Source organism: Theropithecus gelada, chromosome 3 (assembly GCF_003255815.1).
Source record: "Theropithecus gelada isolate Dixy chromosome 3, Tgel_1.0, whole genome shotgun sequence".
Taxonomy (NCBI): Eukaryota; Metazoa; Chordata; class Mammalia; order Primates; family Cercopithecidae; genus Theropithecus; species Theropithecus gelada.
In genome coordinates, this window is record NC_037670.1 from 111,462,626 (window position 1) to 111,485,998 (window position 23,373).

The 23,373-nt window shown below is 41.7% G+C and overlaps 2 protein-coding genes across 5 annotated transcripts in view; one reads left to right on the top strand and one right to left on the bottom strand.

The window, feature by feature from the left end:
• Positions 1-4,336: 4,336 nt before the first annotated feature.
• Positions 4,337-13,762, bottom strand: RBM48 (RNA binding motif protein 48). The gene is made up of 5 exons (XM_025379440.1): positions 13,617-13,762; positions 12,872-13,062; positions 9,981-10,126; positions 7,251-7,819; positions 4,337-5,013 (listed from the first exon to the last, which is right to left on the bottom strand). Exons 1-5 carry the CDS (start codon positions 13,725-13,727, stop codon positions 4,927-4,929), a joined length of 1,104 nt encoding a protein of 367 aa, XP_025235225.1. The 5' UTR covers positions 13,728-13,762; the 3' UTR covers positions 4,337-4,926.
• A 248-nt stretch (positions 13,763-14,010) lies between these two features.
• PEX1 (peroxisomal biogenesis factor 1) overlaps positions 14,011-23,373 on the top strand; it is a 42,825-nt gene continuing 33,462 nt past the window's right edge. For 2 of the 4 annotated variants that reach the window (XM_025380691.1, XM_025380692.1), the window contains exons 1-2: positions 14,017-14,235; positions 20,653-20,796. In XM_025380691.1, coding sequence (XP_025236476.1) covers positions 14,107-14,235; positions 20,653-20,796 — 273 coding nt within the window. In that variant the 5' untranslated portion in view covers positions 14,017-14,106. Of the gene's footprint in view, positions 14,236-20,652; positions 20,797-23,373 lie in introns of all 4 variants that reach the window. The other 2 variants (XM_025380693.1, XM_025380694.1) reach the window with 2 other exon arrangements.

Consider the following 23,373-nt stretch of genomic DNA (forward strand, 5'->3'; position numbering starts at 1 on the left):
CTGTTTTCCCTAAAGGGAAAATTACATAAACAATTTCAGCCTGGGTAAATGAGAGGTGCCCTGTCAGCTTATTCTCCCCAGTTCACCATTTCTCCCCAGGTGATACGGTGTGGATCAAGGATTGGAATGTAGCCCCCTTGCGACCACAGTGGAAAGGACCCCAGACCATCATCTTGACCACTCCCACAGTCATAAAGGTAGAGGGAATCCCCGCCTGGATCCACCACAGCCGTGTAAAACCTGCAGCACCTGAGACATGGGAGGCGAGACTAAGCCCAGACAACCCCTGCAAAGTGACTCTGAAGAGGACAACAAGCCCTAATCCAGTCAAAACCAGAAGCTGACTGGTTCACACACAGCTGAAGCACGAGGAAATTCATCATGGGACTCATTTTCCTTAAATTTTGGACTTGTACAGTAAGGACTTCAACTGACCTTCCTCAGACTGAGGATTGTTCCCAGTGTATACATCAAGTCACTGAGGTAGGACAAAAGGTTGCTGCAGTCCTATTATTTTATAGTTATTATGAGTGTATCAGGACTCTAAAAGGAACTTGTTTGTATAATGCTACTCTATACAAGGTATGTAGCCCAGGAAGTGACCAGCCTGATGTGTGCTATAACCCATCTGAGCCCCCTATGACTACCGTTTTTGAAATAAGATTGAAGACTGGCAGCTGGGGAAAAGCTGATACAAGTAAAGTAATAACTAGAACAGAAGAAAAAGGAGTCCCCAAACAAATTATCTTAGGACTTGACGCCTGTACAGCAATCAACAGTGACCTGTATGGAAATGGAAAAAGATGTGGCTCTTTAGATTGGGAAAGGGGCTATATAGTAGAAAATAAGTTTGTTTGTCATGAATTAGGACTGTGTAGTGATGAATGTAGTTACTGGTCCTGTGTCATTTAGGCCACCTGTAAAAAAGATGAGAAGGACCCTGTCCGCCTTCAAAAAGGAAAGAATAACTTCCTGCACTAGAGGTCACTGTAACCCATTAGAACTACTAATTACCGGCCGGGCGCGGTGGCTCATGCCTGTAATCCCAGCACTTTGGGAGGCCGAGACAGGCGGATCACGAGGTCGGGAGATCGAGACCATCCTGGCTAACATGGTGAAACCCTGTCTCTACTAAAAATACAAAAAATTAGCCGGGCGTGTTGGCAGGAGCCTGTAGTCCCAGCTACTTGGGAGGCTGAGGCAGGAGAATGGCGTGAACCCAAGAGGCAGAGCTTGCAGTGAGCCAAGATTGCGCCACTGCACTCCAGCCTGGGCAACAGAGTGAGACTCTATCTCAAAAAAAAAAAAAAAAAAAAAAAAAAGATAAACTGCTAATTACCAATCCCCTTGATCCCCCTTGGAAAACAGGAGAGTATGTAACTCTAGGAATCAATGGAACTGGACTGGATCCCCGAGTAAATATTTTAGTCCAAGGGGAAGTCCACAGGTGCCCTCCCAAACCAGTGTTTCAGACCTTTTCTGATGAGCTGAATCTGCCAGCACCAGAGCCTCCACAAAAAAAGTCAAAGAACTTGTTTCTCCAGTTAGCAGAAAATGTAGCTCATTCCCTCAATGTTACTTCATAGCTATATGTGGGGGAACCACTTGTGAGACCGATGGCCTTGGGAAGACTGAGAATTGGTGCCTACTGATCCAGTTCCTGACATAGTCCTAGTCCAGGAGGCCCAAACTAGCAACTTCTGGGTCTTGAAAACCTTGATTATTGGACAATACTGCATAGCTAGAGAAGGGAAAGACTTCACCATCCCTGTAGGAAGGCTCAATTGTCTAGGACAGAAGCTGTGTAACAGCACAACAGGGACAGTCACCTGTTGGGGCCTAAACCATACTGAAAATAACCCATTCAATAAGTTTCCTAAGTTGCTGTTCGGGCCCATCCATAATTTCATCGGGACTGGATGGCTCCCACTGGACTGTATTGGATATGTGGGCATAAAGCCTACACCAAATAACCTGACCAATGGGCAGGGAGTTGTGTCATTGGCACCATTAAGCCATCCTTTCTCCTACTGCCCGTAAAAACAGGTGAGCTCCTAGGTTTCCCTGTCTATGCCTCCTGAAAAAAAGGAGCACAGCTATAGGAAATTGGAAAGATGAGTGGCTCACACAGTACTATAGGCCTGCCACGTCGGTGCAAGACAGCTCGTGGGGATACCGAACCCCCATCTACATGCTCAACTGGATCTTTTTTTTCTTGAGACAGAGTCTCGCTCTGTCGCCCAGGCTGGAGTGCAGTGGCCGGATCTCAGCTCACTGCAAGCTCTGCCTCCTGGGTTTACGCCATTCTCCTGCCTCAGCCTCGCGAGTAGCTGGGACTACAGGCGCCCGCCACCTCGCCCGGCTAGTTTTTTGTTTTTTTTTTTTCAGTAGAGTCGGGGTTTCACCGTGTTAGCCAGGATGGTCTCGATCTCCTGACCTCGTGATCTGCCCGTCTCGGCCTCCCAAAGTGCTGGGATTACAGGCTTGAGCCACCGCGCCCAGCCGCTCAACTGGATCTTACAGTTACATGCCATCTTAGAAATAATCACTAATGAAACTGGCAGAGCTTTGACTCTTAGCCTGGCAGGAAACCCAAATGAGAAATGCCATCTATCAGAGTAGATTGGCCTTAGACTATTTGCTGGCAGCTGAAGGAGTCGTCTGTGGAAAATTCAACTTGACCAATTGCTATCTGCAAATAGATGATCAAGGACAAGTAGTTGAAGATATAGTTAGAGACATGACAAAGCTGGCACATGTGCCTGTGCAGGTTTGGCATGGGTTTGATCCTGGATCCCTGTTTGGAAAGTGGTTTCCAGCTCTAGGAGATTTAAAACTCTTTTTTTTTTTTTTTTTTTTTTTTTTGAGACGGAGTCTCGCTCTGTCGCCCAGGCTGGAGTGCAGTGGCCGGATCTCAGCTCACTGCAAGCTCCGCCTCCCGGGTTCACGCCATTCTCCGGCCTCAGCCTCCCGAGTAGCTGGGACTACAGGCGCCCGCCACCTCGCCCGGCTAGTTTTTTGTATTTCTTAATAGAGACGGGGTTTCACCCTGTTAGCCAGGATGGTCTCGATCTCCTGACCTCGTGATCCGCCCGTCTCGGCCTCCCAAAGTGCTGGGATTACAGGCTTGAGCCACCGCGCCCGGCCTTAAAACTCTTATAATAGGTATAGCAGTAGTGATAGGAACCTGCCTATTGCTCCCTTGATTGTTAGTCATATTTCTGTAACTACTAAGAAGTTGTTACTACCTTGATTCATCAGAAAACTTCAGCACAAGTGTATTACATGGATCACTATCGATCTGTCTCACAGGAAGACCTGGGTAGTGAAGATGAGAGTGAGCACTCCCACTAGTGAGTGAGGTTCTGAAACAGGGGAATGAGGAGAGGCCATTTCTCTTACAGTCTCCTGTCTCTGAAGAGGAGGAGGAAGTAAAAGCTGAAAAACAACACGAATCAAGTCAGTAGCAAAACCAACCTACGCCACTGACCAGGCCTGAGGTTAAAGATTAACCCCCCAATTCTAACCACATGTGTTACCTATAGATCACTTGCTCAGTCTATCATGACCCTTTCACATGGACCCCCTTAGAGTTGTAAGCCCTTAAAAGGGCCAGAACTTTTTCTTCAGGGAGCTCGGCTCTTGAGACGCAAGTCTGCCAACACTCCCGGCCAAATAAAGCCTCTTCCTTCTATAACCCGGTGTCTAAGGGGTTTTGTCTGCGGCTTGTCCTGCTACAAGTAAATCATAGCTGAAACTGAACCTTATTAACTGGTATGTTCAAATTCAATCCACTAGGCAAGAGGCCATTAAAGATAGGGAGAAATGAAAACAACATGCCATGGTATGGACCTTCTCAAGTTATTTTTACCGGTAAAGAAAATGGCCAGGCGTAGTGGGTCACACCTGTAATCCTAGGACTTTGGGAGGCCAAGGTGAGTGGATCACTTGAGCCCAGGAGTTCAATACCTGCCTGGACAACACAATGAGACCCTGTCTCTACTAAAAAGAAAAAGAAAATGGAGACAGCCTAGATGTACTGAAATTTCCAATTATGTGACCCACTGACAGAAAAAAGTGTGGATGTGCCAGAAGCAGTAACAGAAGTCTAGAATTTATAAATACTGATTTATTTTTGGATTGCCACAGGTCAAGTAAATTCTTCTTAAAAGTTAATTAAAGCATGTAAGATTCTAATTTCAGCTTTGTTCTAATAGTTAATCTACTTTTTACCTCACAGAATTGTCTTGATTTTGAAACCCTGGCATTCAGAAACACCCTGACTTCTAGTGTTTCAATGGCTCATTCAATACTTGTATTATTATCAGAAACAGATGCTGGTTGCCTATCTTTATTGTAGTTTCCATATTTGCTTCAATTAATTTACATATAATTACTGTACATGAGAGGTAATGTTATGACAAGAATAGTTTCTGCAACATTAAGTATGGGTCGAAAAAAAAAGAAATGGGCCAGGCATGGTGGCTCATGCCTGTAATCCCAGCACTTTGGGAGGCCGAGGTGGGAGGATCACGAGGTCAGGAGTTCGAGACCAGCCTGACCAATATGGTGAAACCCCATCTCTACTAAAAAAGCACAAAACTTGGCCAGGAATGGTGGTGTACGCCTGTAATCCCAGCTACTCAGGAGGCTGAGGCAGGAGAATTGCTTGGACCCGGGAGGTGGAGGTTGCGGCAAGCTGAGATCATGCCATTGCATTCCAGCCTGGGCAAAAGAGAAAGACTCCATCTCCCAAAAAAAAAGAAAGAAAGAAAGAAATGACTTTAGATAAATAGCTTGAATGAAATTACAAAGAGGAGTGCATTAAAAAATACCAGCAGTAAAATCTCTAGAAGAATTAAAATGACAGGCTAAAAATAAATAATAAATGTTCTTTTCAGGATGTACTAATTTGCTGCTGGCACTCTATATTCTTCTTCTTTGTTTTAATGGATGACTTGTATGTACATCTTCTGGCTTGTCCTCTGGACGCTTTGGCACAGATGAAATTACCTAATTATAAAAAAAGAACCATTAAAATTTAGTTTCTATAGCACAGGAGTAAAGCTATTAGAAGAGGTAAGACTACATCCAATAGTTCAATCCTTGATGTGGCTTTTGAGGCAGAGTTGGCTTAAGTTCAAGGTACAGCCTATGACCTAGGCACAGAGTGAAGTTTTCTGTTCAAACACTGATGAGAGTAAAATTTCTAAAGCTACTTAAAAAGAAAAAAAATTTGGAGGAAGAAAAGTGAACATATGCTCCACTTTAACATTCCTTTATAGATCTAAAGTCACTTGTTATATTACAGATTCAGATAGATATCCTGGTTTTGCATTCTTGAAACACTGATAATGTTTGATAGATTTGGGGGGATGAAAACATTTGGAGAAATGAGCAGGAAGCAGTATAATCCTCAATTTCCTAGGAGAAAAAGGAAAGGCAAACACACTATCAGAGAGAGTGTACAATAAGCCAAAGCAAAGAAAGAGTCTTCATTTGAAATGGAAAATTATTAGAAACTATAGTAAACTGTATTTAACATTTTTTTTTGTTGTTCTACTATTTCTGGACCTAGAATTTGGACTTCACATGTTATTCTTTAAAATGTAATCAGCTCTGGCTGAGACAGCTGCGTATCTATGTCTATGCCTCAGTTCAGCTGCAACTGAAGGAAGGAAGGAAAGGTGGAAGCACAAACTGAAAACCTTTTTTTTTTTTTTTTTGAGACAGGGTCTCACACTGTCACCCAGGCTGGAGTGCAGTGGCATGATCTTGGCTCACTGCAACCTCCGCCTCCCAGATTCCAGTGATCCTTCCACCTTAGCCTCCCAAGTAGCTACAACAGTGCACCACCACGCCTGGCTAATTTTTGTATATTTATGGTAAAGATGGGGTTTCATCACATTGGTCAGGCTGGTCTCAGACTCCTGGGCTCAAGCAGTCTGTTCACCCCAGCCTCCCACCTCAGCCTCCCAAAGTGCTGAGATTATTGGTGTAAGCCACTGTCCCCAGCCTAAACTGAAAAACTAAAGAAGGCTTCAAAACTGTGCCCACAGATTATTAAATAATTATTATTAAATATTTAAATTATTATTAAATAATTAAATAATTATTATTAAATAATGCCTCTTTAATCAGATGTTTTCAGGTAAAAAATGTACATATAAGAAATTAAGCTACTTGAGCCTCCCTTAATCACATTGTAAAATACGAGTAAAACTATGTGAAAAGCACTTTCTGCATCTTGGAGTAAGTATAAGAGAATGTCATAACCCTCAGTTTATGATTTGTAACAGTAGCCCCTACCCCTATCCCACAAAAAGGTGTCTTTTGAAAGCTAACTCAGATGTTAACTTTATTTGTGCTTAGGAAATGGAAAATGATTATATAAATGACATTAAAAAAAAAAAAGACTACCTAGGCAGCACAATCTGATCCTGATCATTTAAGAAGTCTACATTTGAGGCCGGGCGTGGTGGCTTATGCCTGTAATCCCTGTAATCCCAGCACTTTGGGAGGCTGAAGCGGGTGGATCACGAGATCAGGAGATCGAGACCATCCTGGCTAATATGGTGAAACCTCGTCTCTACTAAAAAATACAAAACACTTGCCCTGGCATGGCGGCGGGCACCTGTAGTCCCAGCTACTTGGGAGGCTGAGGCAGGAGAATGGTGTGAACCCAGGAGGCAGAGCTTGCAGTGACCGTAGATCCTGAGCGACAGAGTGAGACTCTGTCTCCAAAAAATAAATAAATAAATAAAATAAAGTCTACATTTGAAATGCATACCTAGAGGCCCAATTTTTAGAAATCTCACCTTCTATTGCTCTTTATCACAAAAGCAAATTAAGCATTTTACTTTGATATAAACTGTAATAACTCTAAATTTGAGAGAAATGGAATTTTCCTTCTCAACTTTGGCTCATATTAACTACTTGGGGAGCTTTTAACAAAAATGGCAGGCCTGGGCACCACTCTCACAGATTGATTTAATTGGCTGAAACCACTGCTTTAATATTTTGTATCTACAGTGATATAAAATGTCTGTTCATTGTTTAAAGCAAGTATTAACAGTTCAAAGCAAATAAAATGTTAGCCAAATTCAGTTATTTCAACAGAGAACTATAGAAAAACACATCAAAAAACTAAAAAGTGAAAAAAATTACAATACTATTGTTCCCACAAATAATTCCCCATTTAGTCCTATAACCAAATCGTCTCTTAGAACAGTTTTTAAAAATAACCTTACCTCTTTAAGTTTATTCCGAATTAAATTCGCAGTTGTATTCAATGAGTCATCGTGCATATCCACTTTAGACATGTCTGGTAACAGAGGTCCAATCATAACCTCATTACTACCTGAGTTTGTTTCAAGAAAAGTTCCAAGTTTACGATCATCTTCTCTTCTTCTTTTGCGCTCCTGCAGTTGTGTTGTCCTAGGCATAAATCTGTCAACTGCCTCTGAAGACGTAATAGCCTTTTGCGCACCAGGGTAGGCCACTGAGTTCTTAAAAGTGTTCATCTGTGTTTTCTGCAAAGAGTCATTGTGGTTATAATGCCCCATTGTTTTATGATGATTTCTACCATCCTTAGAGGAGTCTGATGCTCTGTCCACATGTCCCCCGGATGAACACATACATTTTGAGGAGAAATAACATAAAGGCAATTCACAGGAATACGGAAGATAAGGATTTGAGTTCCCTGCAGAAGTGTTCAAAGCAGCTTTACAAAATCCAGACATCTCTGAGTGGAAGTCTTGTCTAAAATCTTCTCTGTCTTTATGCTCTGTAACCAATTTCTTCTTTGTCACGTAATGGTCTTTATATTACAATTTAAAAGTTGAGGGAAAGAGAAACATAAGTGGTTAATTTATTGTTTTCATCATTGAGAATCATATAATTTTTAAAAATCACTTAAAAATGTTAACAAATTACACTCCAAAAAAACTGTTTCTTGAGAAGGGAATATATTCACATGGTTTAAAACCTAAAACGGATAAAAAGATATACAGCATCAAGTGTCACCCTTTCCTTGCTCTCCATGGGTCTGGTTTCATCCCCATAAGTAATTACTATTGTTTTTTATTTATCTGTTCAGTAAGTTTTACTTTGCCACCTCCTTTCTCCCATTCTTTTTCTCCCCACTAAAAAAGGTAAATGTAATATCCACTCCTCTGCACCTCTGCATTTTCCATTTCACTGTAGATCTTATATAGGTTTTCCATCATTATACAGAAAGTTGTTTTTTTTGTTTGTTTGTTTGTTTTTAACAATTTCAGAGTATTCCACTATCTGGATGTATCATGCTCCTTAGCTTGTGTTTGTTAGTTACTAAAGAAAGCACTATGCTTGTCCCACTTCTAGGGCTGGCAAGGGCCTCTTCCCTGGTTTACTCTCCCAAAAGCAGTCTACAACATGGAGTGTGGAAGATGTGGTAAAGATGAAATTGGCTATGTGTTGATGATTGTTGATGTTAATATTAATACATGGGAGATGTGTTAACTTAGTCTTTCTGCCTTTGTGTTTTGAAATTTCCAGGCCGGGCACAGTGCCTCACGCCTGTAATCCCAGCACTTTGGGAGGCTGAGGCAGGTGGATCACGAGGTCAGAAGATCAAGACCATCCTGGCTAACACGGCAAAACCCCGTCTTTACTAAATATACAAGAAATTAGCCGGGCGTGGTGGCAGGCGCCTGTAGTCCCAGCTACTCAGGAGGCTGAGGTAGGAGAATGGCATGAACCTAGGAGGCGGAGCTTGCAGTGAGCAGAGATCACGCCACTGCCCTCCAGCCTGGGGGACAGAGCTAGACTCCGTTTCAAAATAATAATAATAATAATAATAACTTCCATAATAAGAGTTTTTGAAAAGTAAGACCAAGTATACAAACGCATCGCACAGATGCTAAAATGCTGATGAAAGAGAGCTTAACTGAAGTGTCCAAGGCCAAGCAAGCCAGGTTTAATTCTGAGATCAGCAGCACGGCAAAAAGATCTTAAGAGGAAGGGGAGCAAATAATGAAGATAACCCTAGGCTGTCACACCAACACCGAGATAATTAGAGCAGTTAAAAAGTAAGCTCTGGAGAAAGAGTCCAAAGCTTGGGTTTCAATCCTTATTTTTGTCCTTAATTCATCTCTAATAATATAGGCCGGTCACAAACTTTCTGAGACTTAGTTTCCTCACCAAGAAAAATTAGGACACAGGTCAGATAATGTCAAAGGTCTTTCTCCACATTAATGTTTTATAATTTCCTTTGTCATACAAACACATTAAGTTTTCCTGGTGCTATTTATTTACTTATCTTACAAGTTAGACTTCAATGGATACAGATGACTGGGGATTCTCAACAGCTCTCTTGCCAGATTTCTGAGTAAGTTTTCCAAGAGTTTTCCCACTTTATTTCTCTCTACCACTATCTGGTAGAAGGGGCATATGGGGGCATTTAGTCAATTGCTGGTCAAATGTAGAACTTCTCCATGATTAGCAGTGACAACTAGTCTGCAAATCATAACTGCTTCTCACTGCATTCTGGTCAAAGCCTTAATTCCTTAGCATGGGACACAAGGCCCTTCATGATTCACTTCTTATCCACTTTTCTAAACTTATCTCTCACTGAAACCTTTGAACTTTGGTTATACTGTATTAACTAAATTTCCTTAAATGCATGATGCTCATTTATTCCTCTAAACACTTAAACATCCTGCCTGGCTTGCCTTTCCATCTTTTCCTCTCCCTTTTAGTTAATGTCTACTTATCCTTCAAATTTCAGCCACTTCTCACAAACTGTAGGAAGTCTTCTATGAACCAACATTTCTCCCTTCTCAACCCAGATTATGTAGTGTGCTGTAGAGAACCCTTACAGTTACTGAATACTGTGATGCTTTACTTGCCTCTCCTCCCACTAGACTAGGAATTGCATGATGATACACCTGGCAGAGTACCTGACATACAGGAGGCATTTAGCAATATGCTTTCCATACCTTTATTTTCAGTAGTTTTTACTACATATGCCTTCCGCACTTGTAGTTTTTTCCTAGTTTCTTCAACTGTTTCAAATTCTGGCGCATAGCACACATGAAGCAATCCACCGAAGAAACTCTGTTCATCCATTTTTCTCTTGGCTGTCCTGAATGGAAATATAAGATAGCATGGTTTTTTAATCTAGATTTACTTGGGATGAAAGCTTAACTAGTATACAATATCTGGATCTAAAGAGCAAAGTCCAACTTTTGCTATGTGTATATATATCCTGTGGATTGGGAATTAAGATGCTCTGCTTGTGGACAGTATTCATCCCATTGTTCGAGTATGTACTTAGAGCCTCCCCTTTTCTCCCCTTCGAGCCTCTTTGTTCCCTAGTCTTTAAACAACTAAGGACCCAGCTGGTTGGCCTGAAGTATATAAACTGTGGTCATAAAATAGAGCTTTTCTCTGTGGCCCTGAAGAGTTACTTCATACCCAATTAAGCTTTTTCAGCACAATGTATTTCTGTAATGGGATTCTTGCCTTAAAAATCAGATGAAAAATACTATAATCATAAAACGTTCAATAACTGAGGAACTATTAAACATATAACAATAAGAAAATGAGAAGAATGTTATTCAGTCAATAAATACTTACTAAACATCTATGATTGGCCAGGTACTACAATAAATTTAACTACTTCTGTATCCAGGGATAATGATAAATACTTGCTCAGATTTTACCATATGCCAGGCAATGTCGTAAGTGCTTCACTTGAATTAACACCTAACAACAACCCTGTAATGAAACAGAAGCACTGGGACATTACATAACTTAGCCATGCTCATACTCTGGTTTGAGGAGCAAGGATTCAAATCCAGATGTCTTACTTCAGAGCCTACTAGACTAGGTACTTTGGAAAACAGAAAAGCTCGAGAAAATATTTCTCTAACCATGGGAGCTGGCAGATTGGTTAAGAAAGTGAGATTACATATAACAGCAGCCTGAGAAAACCACACATGACCCAGTAAAATCAAGTGCTTTTGTGGTAGATTATGATTTCTACTGATAGCACATGAAAGAAAATATGAATTGTAATAGCCAGAGAAGGATGGGTCTCAGAGCAGATTAGTGAGGAGAACAGAGATCAACATAAAGATAGATAAGGCGTTGCATACTTCAGCCTTTTTGGAGCAGAGGGTTTATGTCACATAGAAGGCCGGAAAACACTGAGTCAATTTGCAGAAAGGAGTAACAGTAGAAACCACAATAGCTAATGCTTACTGTATTCTGACCAGGAGGCACTCTGCTAAACCCTTTATATGGATTATCTCATTTCATCCTCATACAACCTCAAGAAGTAGATAGGTCCCTTTACTATATAGATTTTACGGAACAGGAAAAACTTAAACAGGTTAAATAACTTGTCCAAGATCACAAAGCTAGTAAGCAGTGGAAATGGAAAACTTACTCCAAACCCAACATTCTTTCTGAGACATACTCTCACTCCATCACCCAGGATGGAGTGCAGTGGTCCATAAATGACTCACTGCAACCTCCACCTCCTGGGCTCAACTGATTCTCCCATCTCAGCCTCCCAAGTAGCTGGGACTACAGGAATGCACTACCACGCCCACCTTGATTTTTGTATTTTTAGCAGAGGTGGGGTTTTGCCATGTTGGCCAGTCGGGTCTCGAACTCCTGGGCTCAAGCTGTCTGCCCACCTTGGCCTTCCATAGTGCTGGGATCAAATTCAACTTTTTTTTCTTTTCTTTTTTTCTGGGACAGTCTCACTCTTTCCAGGCTGGAGTGCAATGGCATGATCTTGGCTCACTGCAACCTCTACTTTCTGGGTTCAAGTGATCCTTGTGCCTCAGCCTCCCCAGGAGCTGGGATTAAAGGCTTGCACCAACACAGCTAATTTTTGTATTTAGTAGAGTCAGGGTTTCACCATGTTGGCCAGACTGGTCTTGAACTCCTGACCTCAGGTGATCCGCCTACCTCCACCTCCCAAACTGCTGGGATTACAGGGGTGAGCCACATGCCTGGCGCCAAACCCAAATTTTTTCTGTTTTTTTTTTTTTTTTGAGACGGAGCCTCGCTCTGTCATCCAGACTGGAGTGCAGTGGTGTGATTTCTGCTCACTGCAATCTCCACCTCCCGGGTTCAAGCGATTCCCATGCCTCAGCCACCTGAGTAGCTGGGACTACGGGTCCGCACCACACACCCGGCTAATTTTTGTATTTTTAGTAGAGCCGGGGTTTCCATCATGTTGGCCAGGCTGGTCTTGAACCCCTGACCTCAAGTGATCTGCCTGCCTCGGTCTCCCAAAGTACTCTGATTACAGGCGTGAGGCGTGAGTTATTGGCGCCCAGCCCTCAAACCCATTGTTTTTTTCTTTGAGGCGGAGATCCCCTCTTGTTGCCCTGGCTGGAGTGCAATGGCGCAATCTCGGCTCACTGCAACCTCTGCCTCCTGGGTTCAAGCAATTCTCCTGCCTCAGCCTCCTGAGTAGCTGGGATTACAGGTATGCGCCACTAGACCCGGCTAATTTTGTATTTTTAGTAGAGACGGGGTTTCACCATGTTGGCCAGGCTGGTCTCAAACTCCTCACCTCGTGATCCGCCTGCCTCGGCCTCCCAGAGTGCTATGATTGCAGGCGTAAGCCACCGTGCCTGGCCAAACCCAACTTTTACTCTACCACGCTACAGGACATTAAATTGTTAAGCATGGGAATGATGTGATGGATACAGTGTTTCAGTAAAGTTAACCTGTAAAAAGGCTGTAGGAAGATATGCTAGATTACATTTTGGGGTAATTCAGATATGAATGAGGGAAACTTGGGGCCAAAATGACAGAAATATGAATGGAGGAAATGAAACGAGTCATTGCTTAACTTGCACCTTACCTTGCACTTTGTAAGTTCATAAATTTAATAAGATAAACTTCAGTAAAGTCTTCTGCTGGGTATTCATCTAGCGCATTGTACTGTTCAATTGCACCATATAAAGCGAATCGCTCAACTAATTCCTTCATGACTCCCACAGCAGGAACTCCTTGTATTAGTAAGTACTGAGATTCCAAATTGATTGTATATACCTGAAAGAAATGCATAGTTATTAAACGTATTTCGCAAATAAGCCTAGGACGAATCTGTCTCTATTTTTTTTTTTAAAACAGAACTTTGAAAACAAGAAATAATCTGTTCAACCCAGTCAGCAAAAAACACAAAATAAAATTTCTGCCATTCCCTCTGCATAAAGAGTAACAGTCCATGTGAGAGGCTACCTAAGGCATATAACAGACTACCTTCAGTCGACATTTTTTTCCAGAAATTGAGTCGGCAGAAGTCACTGGGAACAATCACTCAACGAATATTCACTGAGCGCTTACCTGTGCCAAGTAGTACTGTAAACACTGAAGATCCAATGACTAAAACCAAGCCCTATTCTCGTGGAGTTGATGTTCTAATAGTTGACCAAAAGGGTCGTGAGAATCTTTGGTACCTGGCCCAGGGTTCTTCACGCCAGCTCTAACGAGCGACAGATCTGACGGAAGCCTTCTCGTGCCTTTATTTCCGTAGGTTAGCCATATGGCGCTAGCGCTCACAAAAAGCTACCGAGGAGAGCGAATGAAACAAAAAATCACTTTACCTTGACAGCACGAGGCCGTCGTCCCTCCCGATATTTGGCCCGCGTGTCGCACACCGCCCTCTGGACGTGGTGGTCAAATAAACTCCCTAACTCCCCACCGCTGGACGCCATCTTGCCTACTTTGATCCTCGCAGGGAGGACAACATCCGCCCTGCTGACCTCCCTTTTATCCAATAAGAGAGCGGGATGAGTTAAGGAGTGTCAGGATTGGCTGAAGAATCGACAGCGTCGGCCATCGTTTCCTGCGTGCGAGGATTTGATGAACGAGGTGCCGCCCCCGAGCGGCTTGGCGGAGAGGCGCCGTGGGTGACAGAAGCTTTCTTGTCCCACCCCACTACAGGCTTACGGCGAGACGCGCAGCGGGGAGAGGGGGCGGGGCCTTAGGGGGCGGGGCCGATCGATCTCCTCCGGTTCCGACGTCCTCAGCCTGCCAGGTCCCGTGTCCTTTGCGGCGCTAGGGTGGGCAAACCCAGAGCGACGCTTCGGGACGATGTGGGGCAGCGATCGCCTGGCGGGTGCTGGGGGAGGCGGGGCGGCAGTGACTGTGGCCTTCACCAACGCTCGCGACTGCTTCCTCCACCTGCCGCGGGGTCTCGTGGCCCAGCTGCACCTGCTGCAGGTAACGTGCTGGCCCCGGGCCACCTGATCTTCAGCCTGGGGTCGGACAAGGCCGAAGCCTCTCAGGGACGCGGCGGGACACCGGCTGCCACCCGGGCGCCCCCGAAGCGTACAGAGATTAGGATCCCTCGACGGCAGGGCCCTTCTGGGTGGTCTCTGCATCCCGCAAGTCCAGTGCAGCCCTGGGCTCGTCTTATCCCAGGTCTTTTCACTTGGTGAAACTGGGCCTAGAAATGTCCTAATATTCTACCACTGTTTTTATAAATATTCCTCATTCCAGGCTGGAAAAGTTCCTGATAAGTGGTTTGTTTTTATTATTTTAAAAGGTGTTTTTCTTGCCAGTCATTTCACCTGCGCTGCTGCCGTCCGGGCCGCGAGAGGGAGGCGCAGAGTTGTTGGTGGAGCCCCTGTCGGTCCCCGGGGACTGAGCACCGCGTCCCATGAGCGGGAAAGCTTAATACAGTAATGGTTCTGCCCTGCGTCCCAGACCCTTGGAACACAGCTGTAGTGTGTCAGGAACACATAACGTAGTTAAGATCACTTGAAGCTCTGCGATCAGTCGCCCTTCTGGACGTTGTGGTTGGGATGTTTCGCAGTTCTAACCACCGGTGGAGATACAGCGTCCATATTTTCATAATTAAAAATAGAGGCACATGGTCTCACGAGTTTGAGTGTGGTTATGGGGGCAAAAGGACGGCGTATTTGAAATCTTCATAAATCCTGGATGCATGGTACCCACCAGTGGCTAATCTATGTAATGAATAAAGAGTTTGCAATAATTTCAAGCATCCCTTCTTTCCACTTGAGTTACTTCTCCATACCTAGGGGAAGATTTTTTTGGTCCATTGAAAACATGAGTTCAGCAGAATCCTCCTATCATCGTCGTTATTATTTTTTACTACTAAGTAGACAATCTTGGTTTTTGATGGGCTTTATGGTTAGAGACAAATCAGTCACTGTCACCAAGTTCCAGGTAGAAGTTGGTTCAGTGCTCTGTCAGCTTCGATGGGATTTTTCAACATGTTTTCAAATCCGCTCATGATAGTAGGAATGCTTTCTTACAGTAACTCTAATTTGATCCTAAGATGTAGTTGTTACCTTACATTCATCACTGTTTAAGAATTTAGTGGTCTTGATCTTTGTTTTAAATTTTGAGCCTTCGAGAAGTATTTATAAGAATTAATTCATGTTACCTTACATTCATCACTATTTAAGAATTTAGTGGTCTTGATCTTGTTTTAAATTTTGAGCCTTCAAGAAGTACTTATTAAGAACTAATTCATGCATATCTTTTTGAAATGTAAATGTCTTTAGCCCTGGAACAAATTGCTGTTTCTGTTCAGCCCGTATTAGCAGAATAGGTCAACTTTGCTTTCTAATTATCAATGTAATAAGTTTATGACTTTATAGATTCTATAAATCTATACATTTATTTCTTGATGAATTATATAAATTTATATAATTTATGTTTTGTAGAAAATTTGGAAAGCATGGAAAATTGTTAACAGGAAAATAAATTACCCGTAATCCCAGAACTTAGAGGTGACTAATGTTGACAGTTTGGATCAAATCTTCCAGTTTTGTTTCTAATCTTCATTTTTAACAGAAATGAAGTCCTATATACACACATACAGTTTTGTGTCCTAGTGTTTTTACTTAATGTTATTATGAGTGTTTTATTTTGTTAAAAGGTCTTCATTTTAAGTTGTTAATTAGTATTCTAGCACAAATTTGCCATTATTTAACTGTTCACTATGATTGACTATTTAGATTGTACTTAATTTTTAGGCATTAGAAGTGATAAACTATATTTTAATCAAACGTTGAAAATAACACATCTTTGTTTAGAAAACATCATTTTTATTTCTTGTTGTCTAGGATAGATTCCCAGAATTCTTGGGTTAGAGGCCATAGATAATTATGAAAGCCGAAAGGTTCACAAATTGGGAGTTAATACTTGAATTACTTTATTTGGGGTGAAACATTGAGTACATAATACAGATCATGCAGTAATGGGAAGAGGGGTTGGAACAATGGTTTTCTGGCCTATGTCAGACTTACCTTGAAGCTTTTAAGAATACAGATGTTCTGTTGGGAGGCCGAGACGTGCGGATCACAAGGTCAGGAGATCGAGACCATCCTGGCTAACACGGTGAAACCCCGTCTCTACTAAAACTACAAAAAAAAAAAATTAGCTGGGCGTGGTGGCGAGCGCCTCTAGTCCCAGCTACACGGGAGGCTGAGGCAGGAGAATGGCATGAACCCAGGGAGCGGAGCTTGCAGTGAGCCGAGATCGCGCCACTGCACTCCAGCCTGGGCAACAGAGAGAGACTCCATCTCAAAAAAAAAAAAAAAAGAATACAGATGTTGTGATCAACCCTCTGACCTATTAAATCAAAATCTTAGGGAATAGACTTTAGGCATCTCTAATTTTAAAAAATTTATTCAGGCTACTTGGATGCACAAAAGAGTTGAGACCTACTGTCCTAGAATCATAGAATGTTAATGACCATAGAGACCTTAAGCATCTAGGTTATTTCTGTACGTTTACACGTAAGGAAAATGGCATTCCTAGGCCAGTACCATTGCCATGCAGCTAATTTGCCCTCTTGTCTATAGCTCACTCTGCGTCACCCAACCTACCCTTCTCACTGTTTCTTCTATAACCAATCTCCTTCCCACTTCTGTTCTCTTACTCATGCCATTCTTCCCTCAGTCGTTTTTCTTCCTTCCATACAAATTCCATGTCTTTGAAAAGAGCATAATCCTACCTCCTCCACATAGCTTTCCAGTTCTCTGTTGCCCACGTTTGTCTCCCTTTCAATACTTCTCTATTGTGTTACGTGACACATCACATTTGATATACTTTGTTCTGTGTTTCAAGTATTGTATTCTCTTGTTTACTCAAGTCATTATTTCAGGACTGACTCCCCAGTAGATGCTTTAAGTCAGGATTTCTCAACCTTGGCACTGTTGACATTTTGAGCTGGATAATTTTTTGTTTTGGGGGCTCTCCTGTACATTTTAAATGTTTAACAGCACCCTTGGTCTCTATCCAGTAGATGCCTGTACTGCCTCCCCCTATTTGTGACAACCAGAAAGGTCTTCAGACATTGTCAGATGCCTACTGAAGGACAAAATCACCTCTGGTTGAGACCACTGCTTCAGCTAAGTTACCTTCTCTGTACTCAGAACTTGATGTGATTGCAACAGAGAGAGAGGATTCATATACACAGTGAATGCAAACGAACCTAAATCACCGTTCGGATATGGCCACACAATTTTCATTTCCCTTGTGTTAGCAAGAGATACCCCAGGCTTTGGACCTGGACATTCCTAAGGCATTCTGACGGATGGTTTTATCTGCAGATTTCCTGGTAATACTGATACCTCAGTTTGGGTCAAAGAAGGTCAATTAATTGATTGATTTGATTTGACTCCTGGAAAAGAGGCTTCTTTCTAGCTGTCTCTTTCTTCTCTGTACCTGAATAGCCAGGGCTCTGTGGTTCAAGTGAAGTATTTTGACATAAAAATTAGAACATTGGTGTGCAAAGTTTGCTAAATCTAACTGAGTACATATTATGACTTTATGGAGCTGGTTACTCCTTTTTGACCAAATAAATAATTAGAAGTATTTTTCCTCCTCAATAATGTTCATTTCTCCTTTTTTTCAGTGAGCTGGTAGAGTTTCCTTTTTTTGATATTTCAGGGCATCTCTCGTATTTCCATCTCTTAAGTTTCTTCATATGAAGTAGAATTGATCTGGATTATGTATTGCTGACTCTGATGAAAACCCACAGAAAGTATCTGGGACTTGATCACCTTCATTCTTGTAATAGCTCACACGGTTACAGCTGACATAGTAACTAAAGACTTTTGATTCCAAAGCTAGGCAAAATACACTCAGTTGAAAGAATTTGTCAGCCAGAACAGTTGGACTGTTTTGTGAAAATTGTGAGAAAAATTACACAACTAAGTGATACATGATGATGGCTTTCTTAAATATAAAAGTGTAATAATGTGTCTAATTTCCAGTATGTGATATTGTCCCAGAAGTGACTCCAACATTGTTTGAAATTTGTCTCATATAAAGAAACATAAACTGGCTGCGGTGGCTCATATCTGTAATCCCAGTACTTTAGGAGGCAGAGGTGGGCAGATCATCTGAGGTCAGGAGTTTCAGACCAGCCTGGCCAACATGGTGAAACCCCGTCTCTACTAAAAATACAAAAATTAGTTGGGCATGGTGGTGGGGGCCTGTAATCCAAGCTACTTGGGAGGCTGAGGCAGGAGAATTGCTTAAATCTGGAAGGCGGAGGTTGCAGTGAGCCGAGATTGCACCACTGCCTTCCAGCCTGGGTGACACAGCGAGACTCCGTCTCAAAAAAAAAAAAAAAAGAAAATGCAAGAAACATAAAGACTGGGCGTGTTGGCTCATGCCTGTAATCCCAGCACTTTGAGAGATTGAGGACTGAGGTGGGAAGATCACTTGAGCCCAGGAGGTTGAGGCTGCAGTGAGCTGTGATTGTGCCACTGCACTCGAGCCTGGGCAACACAGTGAGATCCTGTCTCAGGAAAAAAAATTCCATGTAAATGAATGAATTTGATATTTAATATTTTAAATTAATGAAAAATGTTCTGTAGAGATGTAGATCTTGCCATGTTGCCCAGGCTGGCTTTGAACTTCTGGGCTCAAACAGTCCTCCTGTCTTAGCCTCCCAAAGTATAAAGATTACACATGTGAGCCACTGCGCCTGGCCTAATATTTTTAACTTAATGAATTTATTTTGATATAAATAAATTAATAACACTGAAGCTTCCTGATATAATAAGTCTTTTTGTGTGTGTGATGGGTTCTTACTTTGTTGCCCACGCTGAAGTGTAATGGCACTATCATGACTCACTGTAGCCTCAACCTTCCTGACTCAAGTGAGCCTCCCACCTTGGCTTCGCAAGTAGATGGGACCACAGGTGTATGCCACCACACCTGGCTGGTTTTTAAAATTTATTATTGATACATATTAATAAAATTCTTTTTATTTTATAAATGATATATGTGGCTGGGCATGGTGGCTCAAGCCCCCGACAGTTTGGGAGGCCGAGGTGGGAGGATCACTTGAGGCCAGGAGCTTAAGACCAGCCTAAGCAACATAGTGAGATCCCATCTCTATAGAAAAAAAAAAATTAGCTAGGTGTGGTGGTGTATGCCTGTATTCCTAGCTACTCAGGAGCCTGAGGTGAGAGGATTGCTAGAGCCCAGGAGTTTCAAGTTACAGTGACCTATGATTGTGCCACTGCACTCCAGCCTGGGCAGCAGAGCAAAATCCTGTCTCAAAAAAAAAAAAAGTTTGAAAATGCTTATTATGCAATATAAGTAGGGGAAAAGGATATTAAATTGTGCCTATATGAACACAACTATATGAAAAACTTGCACATAGAAAAAAGGATTAACAAGAAATAGACCAAATTGTTCACATGGTTGTCTTTTTTGTGGAGAGAATATCAGTAGTTCATTTGTTTCCTTCCAAGTTTATATATTTTCCAAGGTCTCTATAATGAGTTTGTAATTGTTTAATCATAGAAAACCCTTTTTTGGTCCTTGGCCACAAACACATGTTTTATGTAATTGCTCTTTTAATGAGAATAAATGTTATATTTTGCTTTGTTTAAAACCTATATTCCCATAGTTACATGAGCCCTTAAAATTATTAAGAGGCTGCATAATATAACATTTCTGGAAGGGTACAGAAGAAACAGCAGTAATTACCTCTGAGAACAGGGACATGGCTTCACATTTTACCCTTTTGTACATTTTGTGCTTTTGCCACATGCATTTATTGTTATTCCAATAAATAAGTAAATATGGATTGCATACTCCATCTGGTTGGTGTTTCATAATTCTAAAACTATATTGCTACATTTTTAAAGATGATATATGTTTCCACTTATTAACTTATGTTAAACTAGTAAATTTATAGCTTATTTAATAGTTTCCCTATTGATAGACATTTAAGACAGTCTCAAGTGTTTACTATTATAGAAAATACTGCACAGATAGCTTTTGCTGTAGTTTCTTTTTTCTTTGAATAATTAATTGGGAATAAATGCTCAAATAATTATATGTGGCTCAACTGCTATGTAAGTGTATTGACTGACTGCTGCCATTTTGAATTCTGAAAGGGTTGATTAAATTTATAACACTGCCATAATAATATAAGGGTATTGGCTTCATTAGCATCACCAGCATTGGATGTTGGAAATGATTATAGATTTTTAAATGCTACAACAAATGTAGATAACAGAGAACTATCTATAGAACTCTTTTTGTATGTGTGAATTGAAATAATAGTTTATTTTCATGTGAATCTAGAAAAATGTATATGAAAACCTTTTTTCCTCTCATTTCTTATATGAATAGAATCAAGCTATAGAAGTGGTCTGGAGTCAGCAGCCTGCATTCTTGAGCTGGGTGGAAGGCAGGCATTTTAGTGATCAAGGTGAAAATGTGGCTGAAATTAACAGACAAGTTGGTCAAAAACTTGGACTCTCAAATGGGGGACAGGTAAGCACATGTGATGGCAATAACTTTCTTCTAATGTCACATAATATAGCAATAGAAATAAAATTAAAAGTTTACATTTTTTGTTAAAGGAGGTGAGATGACACCTAATTTGTATGCTATTATGTAACTAGTCTAGGCTATTGAAGCTGACTATACTGTTTTTAGGTCATTATCTTGTATTTTACCATACTCCCTACTTGCTTCTTATTCTACTATTTAACTTATTTTCCACATTCCCTAATTTTGGTTTCGTGAAATTATTTTTCTTTTGAATTACTAGGTTCTGCTTACTATTATTGAACTTCGTTTCTGATATATTTTATAAACTTCCATGGTCTCACTTGATTAAAAAATTCAGCTGGGTGCGGTGGCACACACCTGTAATTCCAGCACTTTGGGAGGCCGAGGTGGGCGGATAACTTGAGGTCAGGAGTTGGAGACCAGCCTGGCTAACATGGTGAAGCCCCCCATCTCTACTAAAAATTCAAAAATTAGCTGGGCATGGTAGCAGGCACCTGTAATCCCAGCTACTTGGGAGGCTGAGGCAGGAGAATTGCTTGAACCTGGGAGCCGTAGGTTGCAGTGAACTGAGATTGCACTGCTGCACTTCAGCTGGGTGACAAGAGTGAAACAATGTCTTGAAAAAAATAAAAAATAAAAAGTTCTACAACGGAGGGTTATTATTTTTCCATTTTTGTCTTCCCTTATGAGTTTAATATGCTTAGATTATAAACCTGAAAGCTTAAAACATGTCTATTTTTTGTTTTCTTATGCTTATCAAGTTATTCCTTTAAACATTTTCTAAACTGTAGGAATAATATGAGGCTGGGCTCAGTGGCTTATACCTGTAATCCCAGTGCTTTGGAAGGCCAAGGTGGGAGGACCACTTGAGGCCACGAGTTCAAGATTAGCCTGGCTAGGCAACATAGCAAGACCCTCTCTCTACAAAAAAATAAAAAAAATTAGCGCTCAAGCCTGTAATCCCAGCACTTTGGGAGGCCGAGACGGGCGGATCACGAGGTCAGGAGATCGAGACCATCCTGGCTAACACGGTGAAACCCCGTCTCTACTAAAAAATACAAAAAACTAGCCGGGCGCGGTGGCGGGCGCCTGTAGTCCCAGCTACTCGGGAGGCTGAGGCAGGAGAATGGCGTGAACCCGGGAGGCGGAGCTTGCAGTGAGCTGAGATCCGGCCACTGCACTCCAGCCTGGGCGGCAGAGCGAGACTCCGTCTCAAAAAAAAAAAAAAAAAAATTAGCTGGGCATGGTAGCGCATGCTTGTCGTCCCAGCTACTCAGCAGACTGAGGTAGGAGGAATGCTTGAGCCCAGGAATTTGAGTGACCTATGATTATGCACTCCAGCCGGGGGCAACAGCAAGACCCTGTCTCTTAAAAGAAGAAGATGTAGTAATAATATGTATTCATTATAACTATTTTACCATTGAAAGTAAAAAATAAGTTTTTACCTTTCTCCAGTCCCATCCTCAGAATGAATGAATGCTGTTTTGGGGGATCTCAGTAGACCTTTAGGATTGGAAGAATGAGATCATTCATATTTTCTGCAATTATTATCCCACAAAATATTTCAGATACCTTTCCATGTATTACAAACAATGTGCATTTAACATGTCTCTCTTTGTCTCTCACTCTCTGTGTCTTTATGATCCTCTGCTGTAGCCCTGCCACTAAGACACTATCTCCTGAAGAATCACTGATAGGAACAGAAAGTGGACTGACTAGCCCAGGAGTCCTTAGCTTCTTAGGGGGCAGGACCTGCTTTGTGCTTTCTCAGAATCAGATATATATGTGGACTGAAACATTTAAAACCAGAATAGCTAAGGGTGCTATACATTTAAAACTTATATAGATGGGGCTACACTGCTCTCTATTACCAATTTCCCATGACAATACACGAGAGTGCCAAGTCTTTTTAACTTGTTTTAAGCACAGACTAATTTTGTTTATGCATGTTTTTGATGAGAAGAGACTACTCATGAGAAATCTATAAACCTAGCACTAGTCCCTTGCATACTCTAAATTGTTGCTAGAATCTTAAAATTTTAGCATCAGATGGACCTTAGAAATCATTAACTTTGGTGCTTTGTTCTACAATACAAGGAGATGGAATATTTCACCCAGGATTGCTTAGCAAGTTACAGTTCTGCCCTCTGAATTCTAGGCACTTCCCTATGGGCATCAACTTCCTGATTTTCAAGTCTTAATTAGTCTCTGAAGAATCCTACTTGTTTTTATCTCCCATTTGCTTTGAAGTGACTTTACCTGATTTTTTTTAGATTCCTTATTGCAGCAATGTCACTAAGAAACTGAGTCTCTAGCTTCTTGGTGGGCAGGAGCTGCTTTGTGCTTGCTCAGAATCATCCTTTTCAGTAAGGGAGATACTGTAGAGAAATTTACTGAGGAGTGTGGGGGTGAGGCACTCAGGGAAATTCTGCTCCAGTCCACAAAAGCAGAGAGGAAGAGTTGGTTACCTAGAGTATTTAACATGCAGAGGCTTTGGATTTTACTCCTTTAATCCTTGGAAATGCCTATAGAAGGGGAAAGGAAGTAAGATGGTGG

Coding starts and splice junctions, on each gene's coding strand:
- RBM48 (XM_025379440.1), bottom strand. CDS start 13,727: ATGGCGTCCAGCGGTGGGGAGTTAGGGAGTTTATTTGACCACCACGTC. Junction 7,820..9,980: donor AAAAACTACTGAAAATAAAG/GTATGGAAAGCA, acceptor TGTAATATAAAG/ACCATTACGTGACAAAGAAG. Junction 5,014..7,250: donor TTCGGAATAAACTTAAAGAG/GTAAGGTTATTT, acceptor TTTTATAATTAG/GTAATTTCATCTGTGCCAAA.